Below are 15,955 nucleotides of genomic sequence, written 5' to 3' on the forward strand. Positions count from 1 at the left end.
CTTATGCAGAAACAATCAACTAATCAAATCAAAGACAGGCTGCTCAGGCCGACGCCACCTGGAGGTCTGGGGCCTCCTTCCCCCCAGCTTGGCCTCAGATGAGTTAGGGGACCTCTGGGCCAGGTATTCACCTCGCTGAAAAGTGGGGATAAAAACAGAACAGGCTGTAGGGAGGAGCCCGTGAGCGGAGACACAGAAAACTCCCAGAGCAGCTTCTGCCCTGAGCGGACGCCCATCGGCTTGTTGTCACTGCTGGGGGTAGTGTCACCAGTTGTTGTTACTGCTGTGATTATTGCCCGGCTTGGTGAGCTCCGTACATTGTCCCACCTGCACCATCAGAGCAGTCCTGTGGGTTACTAATCAGTATAGTCAAGGGCGAGGTGGGATTTTAATGACATTCTGGTCTGAGATGCCCAGAAATACCCGCATCCCACCCGAGTGTAGCCCCTCGCCCGGCTTGGCTCCCAAGGTGGAGATGCCCGCAGAACAGCTGTTGAGGGAAGCCGTACTTTCTCTACTTTCTCGCCAGGCGCCAGGGCCCTCCTCCCCCCATTACCCACCCCCGCCTCATCCTGAGGTTTGGGTGGAAGGAAGAGACCACAGAGGGGAGCAAGGAGGGTGAAGAGTGCCACCCTCAAAGGGTGGGATCGGGCTCCTGGGGCCACAGAACTGAGTCAAGGTCACACGGCTGCATGGCAGGGCCAGAATTCAGCATAAATCTACTGGATTCCAAAGCCATTTCTTCTGTGCCTTGTAGGAGTGAGCGTGTTATAAAGAAAAACATCCATGGAGTCAGCGTGGTAGGGATCCCCCCGTCACAGGAGGTATTCAAGCAAAGGGACCCTATCTCAACGAGTCCAGCATCAGAAAGTATGCTTGTCCTCTTGGCACTGCTGCCAGCTCTGAGGCTTTGCAACCCGGCCTGCCTCTGATTCCTGGGTTTGTCACTGTGTCTAGAGTGACAGGAGGGGGCTGGGCCTGCCCCCACCCTCACCCCCCCATCTACCTTCTCTTTGGTCCGTGCCTATGGGGGTGGGTCCTGGGAGCTTTCATCCAGGCCGATGTCCCTCCTGCTCCGTCCTGCTTTGCACTGATGCTTGTCACCGGGAGCCAGCGTTCCAGTCACGTGGTCCCCATGTGATCACCAAGGGCCCTCGGGAAATCTCCTCCAGAGCTCTTTCCCCAAGAACTTTAATTAAATCATCACTCATTCGTGGTCGGAAGGATGAGAAGAAATTGACAAAACAGATTGCTCGTCTCTCCCATTATTGCGGTGTGTTTGTTCAACTCACCCACCGCTTGTGAGGCGTCTGTCCTGGGATAGGCCCTGGCCAGGCCGAGCCACACCGGCCACTCGGAGGAGAAGCCACAGGGCTAGCTGGTGCCTGACAGCACATGGGTAAGAGGCTAGACAACGGGGAGGGAAGATGGCAGCACCTCTGACAGTGTCCCTCCCGGGGGACACCAGTGCCCCACCGTTGACAGCCCTCACTATGTGTGAGCTCTCTGTGCCCTGCCCCCGTGCCCTCGTGCCCCCATGCCCACTCCCTGCGGCCCGCACTGCCCTGGCACTGTCCTCTCTGGCCTCCTCCTACCGCTCTGCCCACTCCTTCTCAGGCTTTTCTCCATGAAAGACTGTAAGTGCCACAAGGGACTGCCTTCCTCCCAGTGCCCCAGGCCGGAGCCGGGGGTGGGGGGAGGTGACATCCAGACGCCCAGTGGCCTCCGGTCCTGTGGCCCTCTCCTCCCCACCCCCACGCCTCCTCACCCCTTCCTGCGGGACAGGTCACTTGTCCTGTCTCACCCCCTCTGATCTTGCCACTGCCTTCTGGACCCCGCCCCCTCATTGTTAAGTGGCTGGGCCCTCCTCAGTTCTGAACGGCCGCTAAGTGCTTCTTGGGTCACTGCCTATGGCACCGCTAACTTGTGTCCCCATGAACCTGAGGCCGCCAAGGTGCCCTCACGCCGTCCCTGCACTGGCTGACACCAGTCTCATGAACGCTTGAGGAGAGTGAAGAATAGTGTGCACCCTCGCCCGCTCTGCGGTGTGCGAACAAGAGCTCGACCGCCGTGGTTTATCCTAGCTCCAACGGGTGGTGACTGCCCCTCTGGGACATGACACGGGGACACTAACAGTAACTGCCTCATCAGAGGGTTGAAAAGGTGCAGAAAGCACTCAGTACAGTGCCTGGCATATAGTAAGTGCTCAATAAATGCTACGTGTGATGGTTTTATTATCAGTGCTGTTGTCTACGGTACGATCTACGGTACGTCGCATCAGCGTGTCATTCATGCAAACCAGGGTTCACGTTGGCATCAGCTGCAAGACATGGCTTCCCCGGGAGGGGACTCTGTTCCCTCACCCAGATGAGGACGTTGCAATAATGGGCCTTCTGGCTCTGTCCGCACTTGATGCTACGACCACAGAATATCAACCGTCCTTACATGATGAAGATGGCGGTGACCGTTTGGTGCAGACACTGACACATCTCTGTTCAGCCTTCGGACACCCACCTCGAGGGAAAGCGATCGGCGTGGCTGCTGGTGGAAGTAAATGCAATGATTTAACCACCCTGACCAGCAGTGCCAATAATATCGTGGTTTCTAATTGCAATGTTTGAAGAGCCTTCGAAGATTCCACAGTTATTTCCGAAAGCTGTCATCTTTCCCCAGGAGGCGCCTGAGTCTGTTGAAAAGGCGTCACACAAAGGTCCTGGGAGACATTCCGTTGCTTCTGGTGTTCAATTAGGGGGAAGATAAATGAGCAAATTGTTCACAGATCTAATCGTGCACAGTTAACAGAGCAGTCCCGATAAAAGACGCTCTTCCAAAACAGTCACTCCAGAAAATTCGCCGCCTGCCTTACTTCGCCCAAGAAAGCAGGCTCTTAGCTTTGTCTGCAAAATGTCTGCAGACAACCCAGCAAAACACAGTGAACCCGTATGCACTCCAGGGCCCGGCGTAAGCCCCTTCCGAGAGTGGGGGTAGTCTTTGGAGAGGGGCAGGGGCTGGCCGAGGCCTCTTGTTTCACAAATGCTGCAGACGAGATTACTGATAAATCCAAGCTAGAAAATATTGGCAGCGAGTTATTTTTATATGTCCTGAAATATGTCCGCCTCATCTAGGTGCTATCGATCAGACGGACCTCCCACGTCAGCCTTTGGCCGAAGAAAAGGGTCTGCCTCTCCATTAAATTCACACATGTTCTGGGAGACATTTCTTGCATTTCACTGATTGTCAGGCCAGTACTTAAAACGGAACCAGCCCTTCCCTGACAATCAATTTAGTAATTGTGTTCGAGTGGGTGTTTCACTAAACCATGTTGGCTGCTTGTCAGTTCCAGGCCCACACAGAGGCAGGAAGAGGCTCCCTGCGTCAGATAGCCAGGTCTCTGCAGGCAGTGAGGCCTTCAGCTGGTCCTTTCACCCCCCGCCCCCAAGCTTCTCTTTTTGAGTATGAAATAGACAGAAACATCTCCCACCTCGTTGTGAAAATACGATGAGAACTCATGTGTGCCAGTGCCTAGTGCAGGGCCAGGCACACAGTAGGTGTTTGGTAGAATTATTTCCCTCTCGTTGCCCCATCCCTCCTTGGGAGGTCTAGTCTACGCAGAGACCGACTGGGAAATACAAGCACTGGGGCTGGGCCATGCGGGGTGATTACAGCAGGCGACTCAAGTGCACACGGGGTTCTAAGAGCGGGGCCCTCCCCTCCCCCGAACGCTTACATTCACACCCCAAAGCAACCTCCGCGAGCTGATGATGGAGGGTGAATGGATGAATGGGGAAGGAGAGCGGGAGAGAGGGAAGGAAGGCTGGTTGGATGATGGATGGAGAGAGCGAAGGAAATACAGCTGAATTAAAAATGTTAATAACAGTTCGTAGATTATCTAAAGAAAACCTTCGTTTAAGAAATGTTCGTACTATCTTGTCTTCTCAATAGAGACTGAATTATGCATTCTTAGGTCTTTGCTCACAAGCAAATTCCTCTTTTCATAAAAGTGTATGATTCCTTGTTTTTGCTGATTACACACTTAACATATTTTCATTTTAAAAGTCTCGATTTATAAAAATGTGTATTTATTCCACAAACATGTATTGAGTACCTGTCCCATGCTAGGCAATGCATTATAGACTAAGGATGGAACCAGAAACACACTCTGAAGAAAGGAAAACTTAACTATCTGAAGTCTCGTTGTGCAGAAACAGTGTTTTTAACCTTCTGGACTGTTTCGTTCATTCTTTTCCTATATATTCACACGTGTGTCTGTATCTCTCTTTATATAGACACACGTGTGGGATTTGTGTGTCTGTGTGCACACACACACATGCACACACGCACACGTGCACACACATGTACGCACATGCGTGCACACACGTGCACACACGCACACCGTCCTCCAGTCACCTGGTTTATTTTCTCACAGCCCTTCTCACCCTCTGAGATGAGTTCCTTCCTGCCTGTGTCTCTCTCCCTGCCTCTTCCACTCAGAGGTAGGTTTTGTCCTGTCCTGCTCACCGTCGTGTCCCCAACATTTAACAGTCCTGGCACTCACTGAGCATGTGCCGGCTTCCTCGGTGAATGAGGCCTGCGTCCCCATCCTGTCCTCGTCCTTGGTGCTGCCTGGGGGCCACGGTTCTTCTGGCCTTTCTCTCTCACGGTCTTTGCGAGTTCCCTCAGCTAAGAGGAGCACACTGGGGAGCACCCCACTGAGAGTGGCGAGCTATTAATATCCCTGCTCCCACGTGGATGGGCAACACCACCCACCAGCCTGGTGTCGGGCTCAGCCCGAAATACACTCCTAGGGGGGCTGAGTTAGCACGCCCATGCGCTAGAAGGGGGCCTTGCCCAACTGTTTCAGTATATTTTGCAAGTCTCTTTTAGCAGCCATGTTTTGAATGTATGTCAGGAGGTCTCTCCGTCTTAGCCCCGCCCAGTTTATAGTTTGCCAAGAGAGTTTGTTAAATATTTTCGTTGGAAAACAGAGCGCTCTCACACTCCTGGGGTGCTTCCGTTGGTTGGCAGCCACTGGAGGGGTGTCAGCCAAGCTCCTGGTCTTGAGAGGTAAGAGCTGATAAGTCTCAAGACCTTTGGCAGAAGTGAGCCAGAAAACTGACCGGGAGACAGATGCTGAGCTAAGGTGTGCCATCATCAGTTGGCTGGAGAGGAAGGGAACGTGGACGAGCTCGTGGTGTTTGTAAAATAGTTCTAGATGCATCTGTTGTTCAGGGCTTGGTAAAACTAGGGAAGAGCTTAAGCCCGGACTTGGAGGCTGACACAGTGGACAGGGGCCTGGCGGTGAAGGTCCTCCTAAGATCAGGACGTCGGCAGACGGGAACCTCGGAAGCTGCTGCCACTGGCGTCAGCTGCCCGCCCCGGCTAAGTGGGTGGTCCGTGCAGGATGCTGGAGCCCCCGGCAGAGCCCTGCACCTGCCTGCAGAAGGCTCAGGGTACCTGAGACATCTCCTCTTGTCTCCAGCAGCTCTAACCTCTAATGTGAAGGACACTTGTCACCAGAGTCTACGGATGGTGGGAAATGTGGTGCCCAGGCTTCCAGCTCCTGGCTTCGAGGGGCGCTTAGAAGGGCTGCAATGGTGTGATAGCTGCACGCAGCCCCTGACACACATGGAGCACCTTCCTCCCTTACCTGTTAGACGTTTGCCAGAAATGAGGCTTCCACATGTTCCACCGAGTGTTCGAGGAACACTGACTGAGCACCTACTGTGTGCCAGGTGAGGGTTGAGATGTGGCATGAACAAGACAGTGTTGCCTGACAGCATGGTCGGGGGAATCCAGATGCTAAGAGGATGGACATAGCGTGTGGAAGGAGGGCCGTGGGGAGTCGTGTTTCGTGGGGACAGTTTCCGTTTGGGATGATGGAAAGTTCTGGAAATGGCTGGTGGGGATGATCGCACAGCAGTGTGAATGTACTTGATGTCACTGAATTTTATTCTCAAAAGGTTAAAAAGGTAGATTTCATGTTATGTGTATTTTGCCACAACAACAACAAAATAACATAAATGGACATTTTCAGAGCATGTTAATAATTGCTTTACGACAATAAAAAGTCACTTGGTGTCGGCCTGTTTGGGTCATGTGCTCAGGAAGGGCCGCTCTGAGAGCTGGTCTCTGAGCCGAGAGCTGCAGGTTGATAAGGGGCCAGTCACACAGTGTCTGGGAAAGGACAGAGCCAGGACAGCAGCAAGGACAGCCTGAGCCTGGGCGGCAGGAGTGGAGTGAGTGAGCAGGACAGTGGGTGTGAAATGAGAGGCTGAGGGACAGAAGTCCAGGTCCCAGAGGCCTGAGGGCAGAGAGGAGGCAGGAGCAGCTGTCCAGATGTTGGCAGGCCCCAGGCGGGTGGAGGAAAGTGGGCGGGGGACGCTGGCCTGTCACCTCTCCAGCTGCCCCTCCTTGCTCTGCTCGTAGACTTCTCTGTGTGGGGTCCCTCTGGTCTCCATCCCAGGCCAGCTCTTCTCAGTTCGCACAGCTGCTGTGTAGCTCATCCACTCCCAGGACCCCTGACCACATGTCTGTGCGTGTACGTTTCAGATACGCTCCCCCAAGTCAGCCTTCTCTGCTGAGCTCTCCACCCACCGGCCCTGCCTGCCCTCAGGAACCTCAGCCCCAGCATAAGGCTTAGACTGAGCTCACCTTTGTCCCCCGAAGCCAGCTCTTCCTCCCCATCGGTAGTCCCACCACCCACCCACTTGCTCAAGCCAGAGACTCAGCGGTGTGCCCATGTTCTCTCTTTATTCCCCACCGTGTCCACGGAACTCAGTCCAGATTGCGTTCACATCTGCGCTCTCCTCTCCAGGCCCATGAGCTCTGCCCTAACGCAGGTCACCAGGTGACCTCACCTGGATAGCCGCTGCAGCTTCCTCTTCAGCCTCCCAGCCTCCCGTCTTTTCCCCTTCACTGTAGTCAGCGAGCAGAGAGCCGAGGGCATCCGGGCAAAGTGGGAGACAGTCCAAAGCAGCCCGGGCGGCTGGAACTCGGGCCAGGTGCTGGCAAGGTCACAGGATGAGGTCATGGGAGACTGGTGCAGGCCAGACCCAGGCGCTTGGGCGGGACCAAGCCTGGAAGGTTCCAAGCAGGGGCATGAGACGGCAGGCTGGCACTGACGTACATTCAGCCTCTGCATGACGGCTCCAAGAATAGACCTTTCTGGTTTAGGGAAACACAAGAATAACGATGAGACCTTTATATTTGTACAACAGTTTCAGTTGTTGTGCCTAATTTGGAAGCACAGCACAGAAGAGCCCGTTGTCTTCACTTTGCAGAGCCTGACTCGCCCAAGGTCACAGAACTTGAGATGGCAAAGCCGCAGCTCAGGCACATTCTGTCCTGTGACCCCCTGTGCTCAGCTTAGCCAGAGACAAACATCACTATGTACAGCGATCGTCGCCTACGGCTCCGGGCTGCTTGTGCAATGGCCCCGGCAAGATGCATTCATCTCCCAGAGCGGCGCTCGGAGGGAGGCTTATTTTTGTTCCCGTGACTCACCAGGCCTGTCACAGACGCTGCACAGATTCTAATTGGAGACCTGGGGGTGGGTGCTGCTGTGTTTGTCGCCACTGTCTGCCTCTCCTGACAGCAAAGGGAAGTTTTCCGTGTCCCCAGCTGGGCACATCTGTGTGGCCAGGAATAGACAGGGCGATTGGGTTTACACAGGAAGGGAAGATGACAGCAGGCCCGGGGCTGGGGTGGGACCCCTTCAGGGGCTATATTTGGTAAAGGGCAGACTACAGAAGTGCTTTCCTTCATAAAGAGTTCTAAATGGAGACCAGGCATCCGTCCACCACTGGCCAGAGTTCTCGCAGAGAGGACAAACCGTTTCTTGATGCTGTTTGGTTTCCTTTTTTAACGCAGAGGTATGAGAGCTATGATTCAAGGGCTTTGCTGGCAGCCAACTGGGACGTTGGCACCACCTTTCGGAGGAGATGGTTTGAAGCTCTGGCCCGGGGAAGGTAATTGGACAGCCCAGCAGGGCAGAGTGGAGCCCCATGTGGTTCCTGCAGGTAACACAAATGTGGCAGCAGGGCACTGTGACACGAAGTGGCAAGAGCCGCCATAGAGCCAGTGTGCAATAGGGGTGGGGGCAGAGAGAGAACGTGTGGAGGGCCCCTCCGGGGCAGGGCGGGCAGGGGCACTCGAGCCCTGTCCTGCACTGGGCTGGCTTTCCTGGGTGTGCAGTGCCCAGCTCGGGGCCTCACCACCCACTTCTGCCATCCCGTGTCAAGGTGCATTGCCGTCTTGCAGGAGGAACAGATCTCATCTACAGACCAGCCAAGTGGCCACGCTTGCTTTGGAGTCAGTGGAGCACATCCAATAACTGTGTCAGTAATATGATCTGCCAGAAAAATAAATCCAGAAGCCCAAGCACGTGACTGTCTTGGGAAGGAGGGTCCCAGCCTGCCACTCCTAGCTCAGAGTGAATGTTCTGCTCATGCTGAGCTCTGCCATTGTCCGCTGCCCCTCTTTAACCTTTCAGGCCTGGCCCAGGCGACACCCCCATGAAAACCCCCAGCCCGAGGCCAGGCCAGGTGAGGCAAGTGAGGCTCTGGGCTGCACAGTGAGGGGGGCATTCACGCCCCAGTGCGAGGGGCATAAGCTGCCCGTCCCTCTCAGCACTGCCTCTGAGAGGCCGCAAGGCCGCAACCCAACCCTTGGGGGGCTTGGTCAGTGCTCACTGAACTCAGCTGAACAACTGACCTTCTTTTACAAAAGCCAACATGCCACAGGAATAAACCCAGCTCAGAGACGTGCCTTAACTTGCCCAAGGTTGCACAGCTTGGGGGGAGGAGCTAAGGACGAGCCGAGCTCTGCGTGTCCCCAAAGCCTGCACTGCCCACTTGAGCTCATGCTGTTTGCCACATTTGGCAGCATTAAGTGCCCTGGATTCCTGGGGCTGCCATCGGTATTACCTCCGTGCTGCAGGCTATCCTCGGAGTGGCTGAGAGTGGGGGGCTGGGTGCCAGATCCCCAGATTCCAATCCAGGTTCTCCCACTTAACACAAGACACAACCTCCCCGGACCTCCCATCTTCAGCTGGCAAATAAAACAGGGCTGGTGAAAGTGCGTCCTCCTCGGGTGAAACCCCAAGGGCCTGGTACGGGACGTGCTCTCCTGGGCACTGGTTATTTCCGTTTGTCACTGGACGAAAGGAGGGGCCAGAGGCCAGGGTCGGCCAGCGTCACACAGCTAGTGGGCACACGAGTGAAAAGCAGCAGGAGCTGCAACCGAAGGCAGCCCTCCCAATGGAGAGATCTCAGGACTTACTAGCAGGGCCCTTGAGAAAATGCAGACTCTGACCCCGTGGGGCCGGGTGGGGCCACGGCGCTGCGTTTCTGATGGGCACAGTGATGCTGGGTGCAGAGCTTGCTGGTGAAAAAGCTTTGGAATGATGGGGGCTTCGTGGTGTACGCCCGGGGCGGGTGCAGAGGGGCCTGGGCTTGGCTCAGCTTTCTACTGTTGCCATCTTGAAATTCTTAAATGTTGTCACACACACACATGCACAGGGAACCCTACATTTACATTTTGTACTTGGCCCCGCAAACAAGGTAGCCCGTCTGGGGACTTACGCCTCAGGTGAATCTGTCAACTATTTCTCTTTAATGCATTGTCTCTGATTTCCAAACACCCGGCCTCGTGGGCCCCCAGCACCTACCGCAGGTACCACATGTTTCCCCCAGAATAGTAAGCAGCAAAAATACACCATTTAAAATAGTCTGGTTCCCAATTTGGAAGAACAATCTGCCAGCCTCCACTCAGTGCGGTGCTAATTGATTTGGGTTTTTTTGCTCCAGTATTCCTTTCCTTGTCAGCACTGCTTTCTTCCCCCATCTCTCCTGGCTCCCTTGTCTCACGCTGAGGCCAAAAATAGCCCCCGATCCAGGTAGCTGGGCCCCTGGCCACAGTCACTGCCGGGTTCTTTCTTCTCCTCTCTAGGTGCCACAATCGGTAGGGCTTTGGCCCCAACCGAAGGCTGTGATGGAGAGGCTCCTCTGTACCCAGAGCTCTTACTCTTCGTGGGAAGATCACTAAAACCCGTTTATTGGGAGACAGCACCTGCTCCGTACCAGGCCCTGTGCGCTGGGCTGGGGACATGGCAGTGACGAGTACATGAATCCTGCCAGGCTGCAAAGCCTCCCGGCCTGGAGGGAAAGACAGACTCACAAAGAGAACGTGAGGGAATTTGGGCTGGACCAAATGAATGACAAGCTGCTGTGGGAAAGAGCTGGGGAGGAATTAGAATAACTCTGTGGGAGGATATGTATCACGGAGGGCTTCCTGGAGGAGGTGACCTTTGGAATGGCATAAGGAGGTGTTTGACAAGCACATAACGAGGAGGAGGGCATTCCACCCACCACACGAACAGGCTAAACTCCAGCTGGGGGCCCTGCAAAGCAGGGATGCAAAAATAAGTGAAAAACATTCAGCTTTGTTGAAGTTGTTCAGAATTTGGGGCTCAGAAAGTTTGAAAGAAGCTATTTTAATTTCATCACACATGGATTTTGTGTCATTTTGAACTTTTAGAATGTGATTCTGAATTACCAATTGTGAGGTGGGAGGGATGTTGGTCCCACTGCACATTCCAGCCAGGGGGAACCATGCATGCAAGGTCTGTCAGATGGGAACGGTCTCCGCAAACTAGAGAAATACAGCAGGAGTTTGAGGTGGCTCATGACGGATCCTGAGGGATGGGAGAGGTGAGGCTGAAGCGGGTCGCCCGCCTGTGTGCTTTGGTCATGCTGTCCTCTGCCTGAAACATCCGCTCTGAGCCTGCGAGCCAAATTTCCATCCATTCTTCAAGGCTCATCTGGGTGTCCCCCCCTCCGGAAGCCCTCTTCTTGTCCTCAGGCTTGCCCTAAATCTGAATGCTATTTTCCCCACAAAGCCCTGTGTCTACCTAAATCCTGGCTTGACCTGTGGTTTTAGTAACTCTGGAAGAATGAATGAATGAATGAATGAATGGGCCTTCATGGATGTGTGATACGTGAGCAGTGAGAGGAATAAGTGAATGAGATTTTTTGTTTTAATGACTGCTGCTCTCTAGGCTACTTAAACAACTCTGGCAGTGCTTTCCTCCCAAAGGACACAAGCAAACGATTCCCTTAAGCGTCACAAGCTGAGATGGAGCTGTTCTTTCCCTCATTCATTCATTCATTCATTCATTCATTCATGCATGCATGCATGCATGCACGTAGCCGTCAGGCATGGGTTAACTCACCACCCCACGTCCGGCCTGAGCCAGCTGCTAGAGGCACAAAGGAGGAGTTAAGTCACTGTCACTGTGCTCCGGGGCTGTCCGACGGGGGAGGTAAAGAAGTAAATAGTAATTGCCTCGTAAGAACACCCTGAAAAATGCATCATGAGAAAAGTGCTTTAATGAGGGAAATGTGGGCTTGCCTGGCTGAATGGCACTGCAGGTCGCTGCCCTGGGGTGGGGCGCGGAGCCTGGCCTCAGAGCACGGCATGGATGGTGAGTGAACCCTGCCATATCCAGCGAGCTGTGTCAGAAGCCTTGATGGCCTGTCACGTTTCCCTGATTATCCAGGAAAGCCAGGTACAGTGTTGACATTTAGAAGCAGCAGGGCAGGACAAGGGGGTTATGTCAGAGGAGACCCGGGCGCCCCAGAGAGCTCCCAACAGCCAGAGCTGGAGCAATGTGGGCAACAAAATAACACCATAGTATTGACTTACAACTCACAGTATAAAATACATATTCATGAGTTCATGGTGATATAAATAAATGATAGACTAAGTAAACAAACGGGGAGAAGAGATGAGGAGGGGAGCCGACCCCCCGTTCCTCAGGGCAGGGCTGTGCTCAGCGACTTCCTTCCAAAGGGACAACGTGGAAGGGGGAAGAGAGGGCCTGAACAGTAAGGAACGCCGAGCAGACAACCCGGCCAGCAAGGGTCACATGACCAGTGACGGGTCACGTGGACAGTATGTGTGGCCTGGATATGCTGCCATGAGGATGGCACTCCCGCTCTTGGTCCTCCTCCCAGAAACCCGGAACCCCGGTATCTCCAGGAGAAAAACATCAGACAGACGGAAATTGAGGGACCTTCCACACAATGCCAGACCAGGACTCCTCAAAACTGTCAAGGTCATGGGAAACAAGGAGTGAGAAACTGTCATCACAGCCCAGAGGGGCCTAAGAGACGTGACAACTAAACGTGGTGTCCTGGATGGGATGCGGGGACAGAAGATGACATTAGTGGGAAAACTGGTGAAATCGGAACAAGGTGTGGAGTTCCGATGACACCGGTGTGCCACAGCAGTGCCTTAGTTGTGCCAAGTGTATCACACTAACAGAAGATGCTAATAGTAGGAAACTGGGCGTGGGGTGGCTGCAAACTCTCTTTGCAACTTTTCTGTAAATTTAAAACTACTCCCAAATAAAAGTTTATTTAAAATAAAAAGAATAAATTCCTTCTAACCCCACCACTTAAAACCAACCACTAGTAACGCCCCCGTGTTTCCCTCCATTCTTTGTTTAAAATTGACGTATTGTTGACATGCAACATTGTATTAGTTTCAGGTGTTCGACATAATGATTCGATATGTGTATATACTGCAAAATGATCACCACAGTACGTCTCATTATAATAATATCTGTGACTTCCTGTAGTTACAAAAATTTTTTTCTTGTGATGAGATGTTTCAAGATCTACTCTCTTAGTAACTTTCAAATACACAACACAGGATGATTAGTCACCACGCTGGTCATTACATCCCTGGACTTCTGTGTTTTATAACCGGAAGCTTGTACCTTTTGACCCCCGTCACCCATTTCACCCTCCCTCAGCCCCAGCTTGGCAACCACCAGTTTGTTCTCTGTATCTATGAGTTTGGCTTTCCTTCTTTCTTTTTGTAGGATTCCACATATAAGTGAGATCATATGGTATTTGTCTTTCTGTGTCTGACTTACTCATTAGAGTAATGCCCTCAAGGTCCATCCATGTTGTTACAAATGGCAAAATTTTATCCTTTTTTTTATGGCTGCATAATAATCCTTTCATTCTTATTTCTGTGCATTTTCCACTGGCAAATTATACTTACTTTTATACACTTACCATTGACAAAATTATAATATACTTCCTCATAATTGTGTCGATGTGAAAGGTGCAGAAATTATACTTGCTTATAATTTTGTACCCTGCTTTTTCCATGAGCATATATGCTCCCTTGTAGTTAATCATTCTCTGTAAACATTATCATGGGATCCTGGGCTCCGCTAACCATTCCTCAGCCCCTCCTCCCAATGTTCCTATGTGTAAACCACACCTCAAGGCACATCTGCAGGGATATTCTTGCCACCCTCCAGGGGCAAAGTCACCCAGGAACCAGGCTCTGTGAATGCCACATCCATCTCCGTCAGAGCCTTGGTTTGCTAGGGAAAGAAGGGGTTTATGCTCAAGGAGACTAATTAATGTACCTGGGGAGCTCATTAAGGTTTTCCTGGAAAGAAAGAAGGTAGCGGGTTACCATTTGTTCACGTAAAGGCAGGAGTTTTGTGCAGCTTATCAATTTATGCTCAGTGTGCTGAATTGTCTTCTAGAGGAATTGCCATCACAGTGGGGTGTCCACACATGCAGAAGGCGTCTCACTGGCTCACACCCTCCCTTAGGAAAGCCGTGCCCAGTTCTCACCCCCCCAGGCTAGTCCCACCCCCGCCCCACTCGCTGGCACCAGGCCCAGCTGGAACACCCTGTCCCGCGTGGACTCACCCTGGAGGGGTGGCCCAGCACAGGGCCCAGGAGTCCTGCTCAGACCCAGACTTTGGCGCCGTTCTGCCTGGCTTGTGACCTCAGTAGTTTGCGTCCCCTCCTGTGCCTCAGTTCCCCCCCCCCCCCCCCCGCCAAGCTGAGGACTCACAGCCTAATAAGAATGGCCTCCCAGAGGTCTAATGACAGCCTGGGCACGCTCCTACTAGGCTTTCACTGTGGGCTCGCTCGGTTCCTGGCGCCAGGCTCTTTCCACCGCTTTGCAGACAGGAAACTGAGGCACAGATGGTAAGTCAGCTCACCTGAGGCGGCACAGACTTCGAGCTGGACCTCAGTTGTCTGGAATCCCAGTGTGCGCCTCTCACGTGCCCGGCTTTGTGTTTCAGATCATCCTCGTGAGCTCGTCGCTGGGCGACCGGGATGACAGCCTGTTCCTCAGCACGGACGAGGGCACCACCTTCCAGAAGCAACTCATCCCCTTTTCTGTGGAGACACTGATTTTCCACCCCAGGGTGGAGGACAAGGTCCTGGCTTACAGCAAGGAGAGCAAGGTGAGCGGGCGGGGGGCAGGCGCCAGGCGGGGGGGGGGGGTGTGCGGGTGCCAAATGGGGGGGCGGGCGCCAGCTGAGGGGATGGGCGCTGGGCGGGGGGAAGCGGGCGCAGAGCATGGCTCCACCGCTCCTCGGGTGATGTTTTCCATCGTGGGGGACCCGGAAGCCCTGGGCTGGCCGAGAGGAGCCCCGGGGCTGGAGGTGCCGGACCCCACCATGTCCTCTGCCTGAGGCCCGTGTGGCCGGGTGTCAGCTGTCAGGAGCACCTGCTGTATGACAGCTGAGTGGACAGGAGGTGAAAGGGGCACTTAAGGCATGTGAGGCGAGATCTATACATAGCAGATAATTATTAGGATTTTTCCACTCTGCTTCCCCTCTGCTTGTCAGCCACCGAGGCCTTCTTCCACTTCTGGAACATTCCACACACCCTCCCATGCCAGCTCATGGGCCTTTCCCTCAGCCTGGAACCATCTTCCACCAAGAACAGTGAATTGGCCTTCAGGTCCCAAGTCAGCATCCCCTCCTGTGGGGCTGTGTGTACCAGCCCCAGGAGCCCAGGGGCACCCTCATGGGCGACCCAGGAGACCCTAGTGGTGTAGGGCTCTTTCCAGGGCCAGCGTGGGGTGTGAGAGTGTCCCCACCCCCGGTCCTGAGGGCTGAGGAGGCGCCTTGGGGGTGGGAAGGAGAAGTGCAGGCCTTCCTGCGGCCACTGTACCCCAGGGCCACAGACTCCACAGCTTCCACCCGTAGAAGTTAATTCTCTCAAGTTCTGAAGGCCAGAAGCCCAAAGCCCGTTTCCCTGGGCCACAGTCCAGGTGTTCAGGGCGGCACTTCCTCTGGAGCCTGGAGAAGCCTCCCTCTTGCGTCCTCTGGTTTGCGAAGGAATCACTCTGCTCTCAACGGCAGCGTTGTCACCTCTCTCTGCTCATCTTCACATGGTGGTGCACGTGCACATACGTGTGTGTGACTGTGTGTGCGTGCACATATGTGTGTGACTGTATGTGCACGTGCACATACGTGTGTGACTGTGTGCGTGTGTGCACATACATGTGTGTGCATGTGCTTGTGACTGTGCGTGTGTGCACATATGTGTGTGTGACTGTGTGTGTGCACATACGTGTGTGTGACTGTGCGTGTGTGTGCAGCGCATGCACGTGTGACTTGTGTGCACATATGTGTATTGTGTGACTGTGCACATACATGTGTGTACGTGTGACTGTGTGCACATGTGTGTGTGTGCGCACATGTGTGTGAGTGTTTGCATGTGTGTGTGTGTGTGTGTGTGTGTGTGTGTGTGTGTGTGTGTAGCGGGTGATGTCCCTCTGGCCCACCCGGATAATCCAGGACAACCTTACCATCTAAAGATCTTCACTGAATCACATCTGCAAAGTCCTTTGCCCTGTCAGGTCCCATTCACAGGTCCCAGGGTCTAGGACGTGGCTTTTTTAGGGCCGTTTTCAGCCTGCCATCAAGCCCAGTGAGAGGCATGGCCCCTCGATAGGCATCCGGAGGCGGCCGGCCCTGGACCTAGCAGCTCAGGGCCTCCCAGACGGCAGCCGGGCCGTAGGTGAGCAGGACTCATCCCCCCAGCCTCTCTCCCCTGCCCTCCAGTCTTCTCCCAGTGCCTCCCATGGGCCAAATCCCAGCAGAAGCCAGAGGGGAGGAGCC

General features: G+C 53.9%; 1 protein-coding gene across 3 annotated transcripts in view; it reads left to right on the plus strand.

Moving 5' to 3' along the window:
* The window catches only part of SORCS2 (sortilin related VPS10 domain containing receptor 2), a 426,038-nt gene that overhangs the window by 349,813 nt on the left and 60,270 nt on the right, over positions 1–15,955 (plus strand). For all 3 annotated transcript variants that reach the window (XM_088793080.1, XM_019748208.3, XM_074320821.2), the window contains one exon: positions 14,123–14,287. In XM_088793080.1, the coding sequence (XP_088649206.1) occupies positions 14,123–14,287 (165 nt within the window). The remainder of the gene's footprint in view (positions 1–14,122; positions 14,288–15,955) is intronic.

This window comes from Rhinolophus sinicus, chromosome 1, assembly GCF_057876585.1.
Source record: "Rhinolophus sinicus isolate RSI-liver-muscle chromosome 1, RSI-T2T, whole genome shotgun sequence".
In the NCBI taxonomy this organism is placed as follows: domain Eukaryota; kingdom Metazoa; phylum Chordata; class Mammalia; order Chiroptera; family Rhinolophidae; genus Rhinolophus; species Rhinolophus sinicus.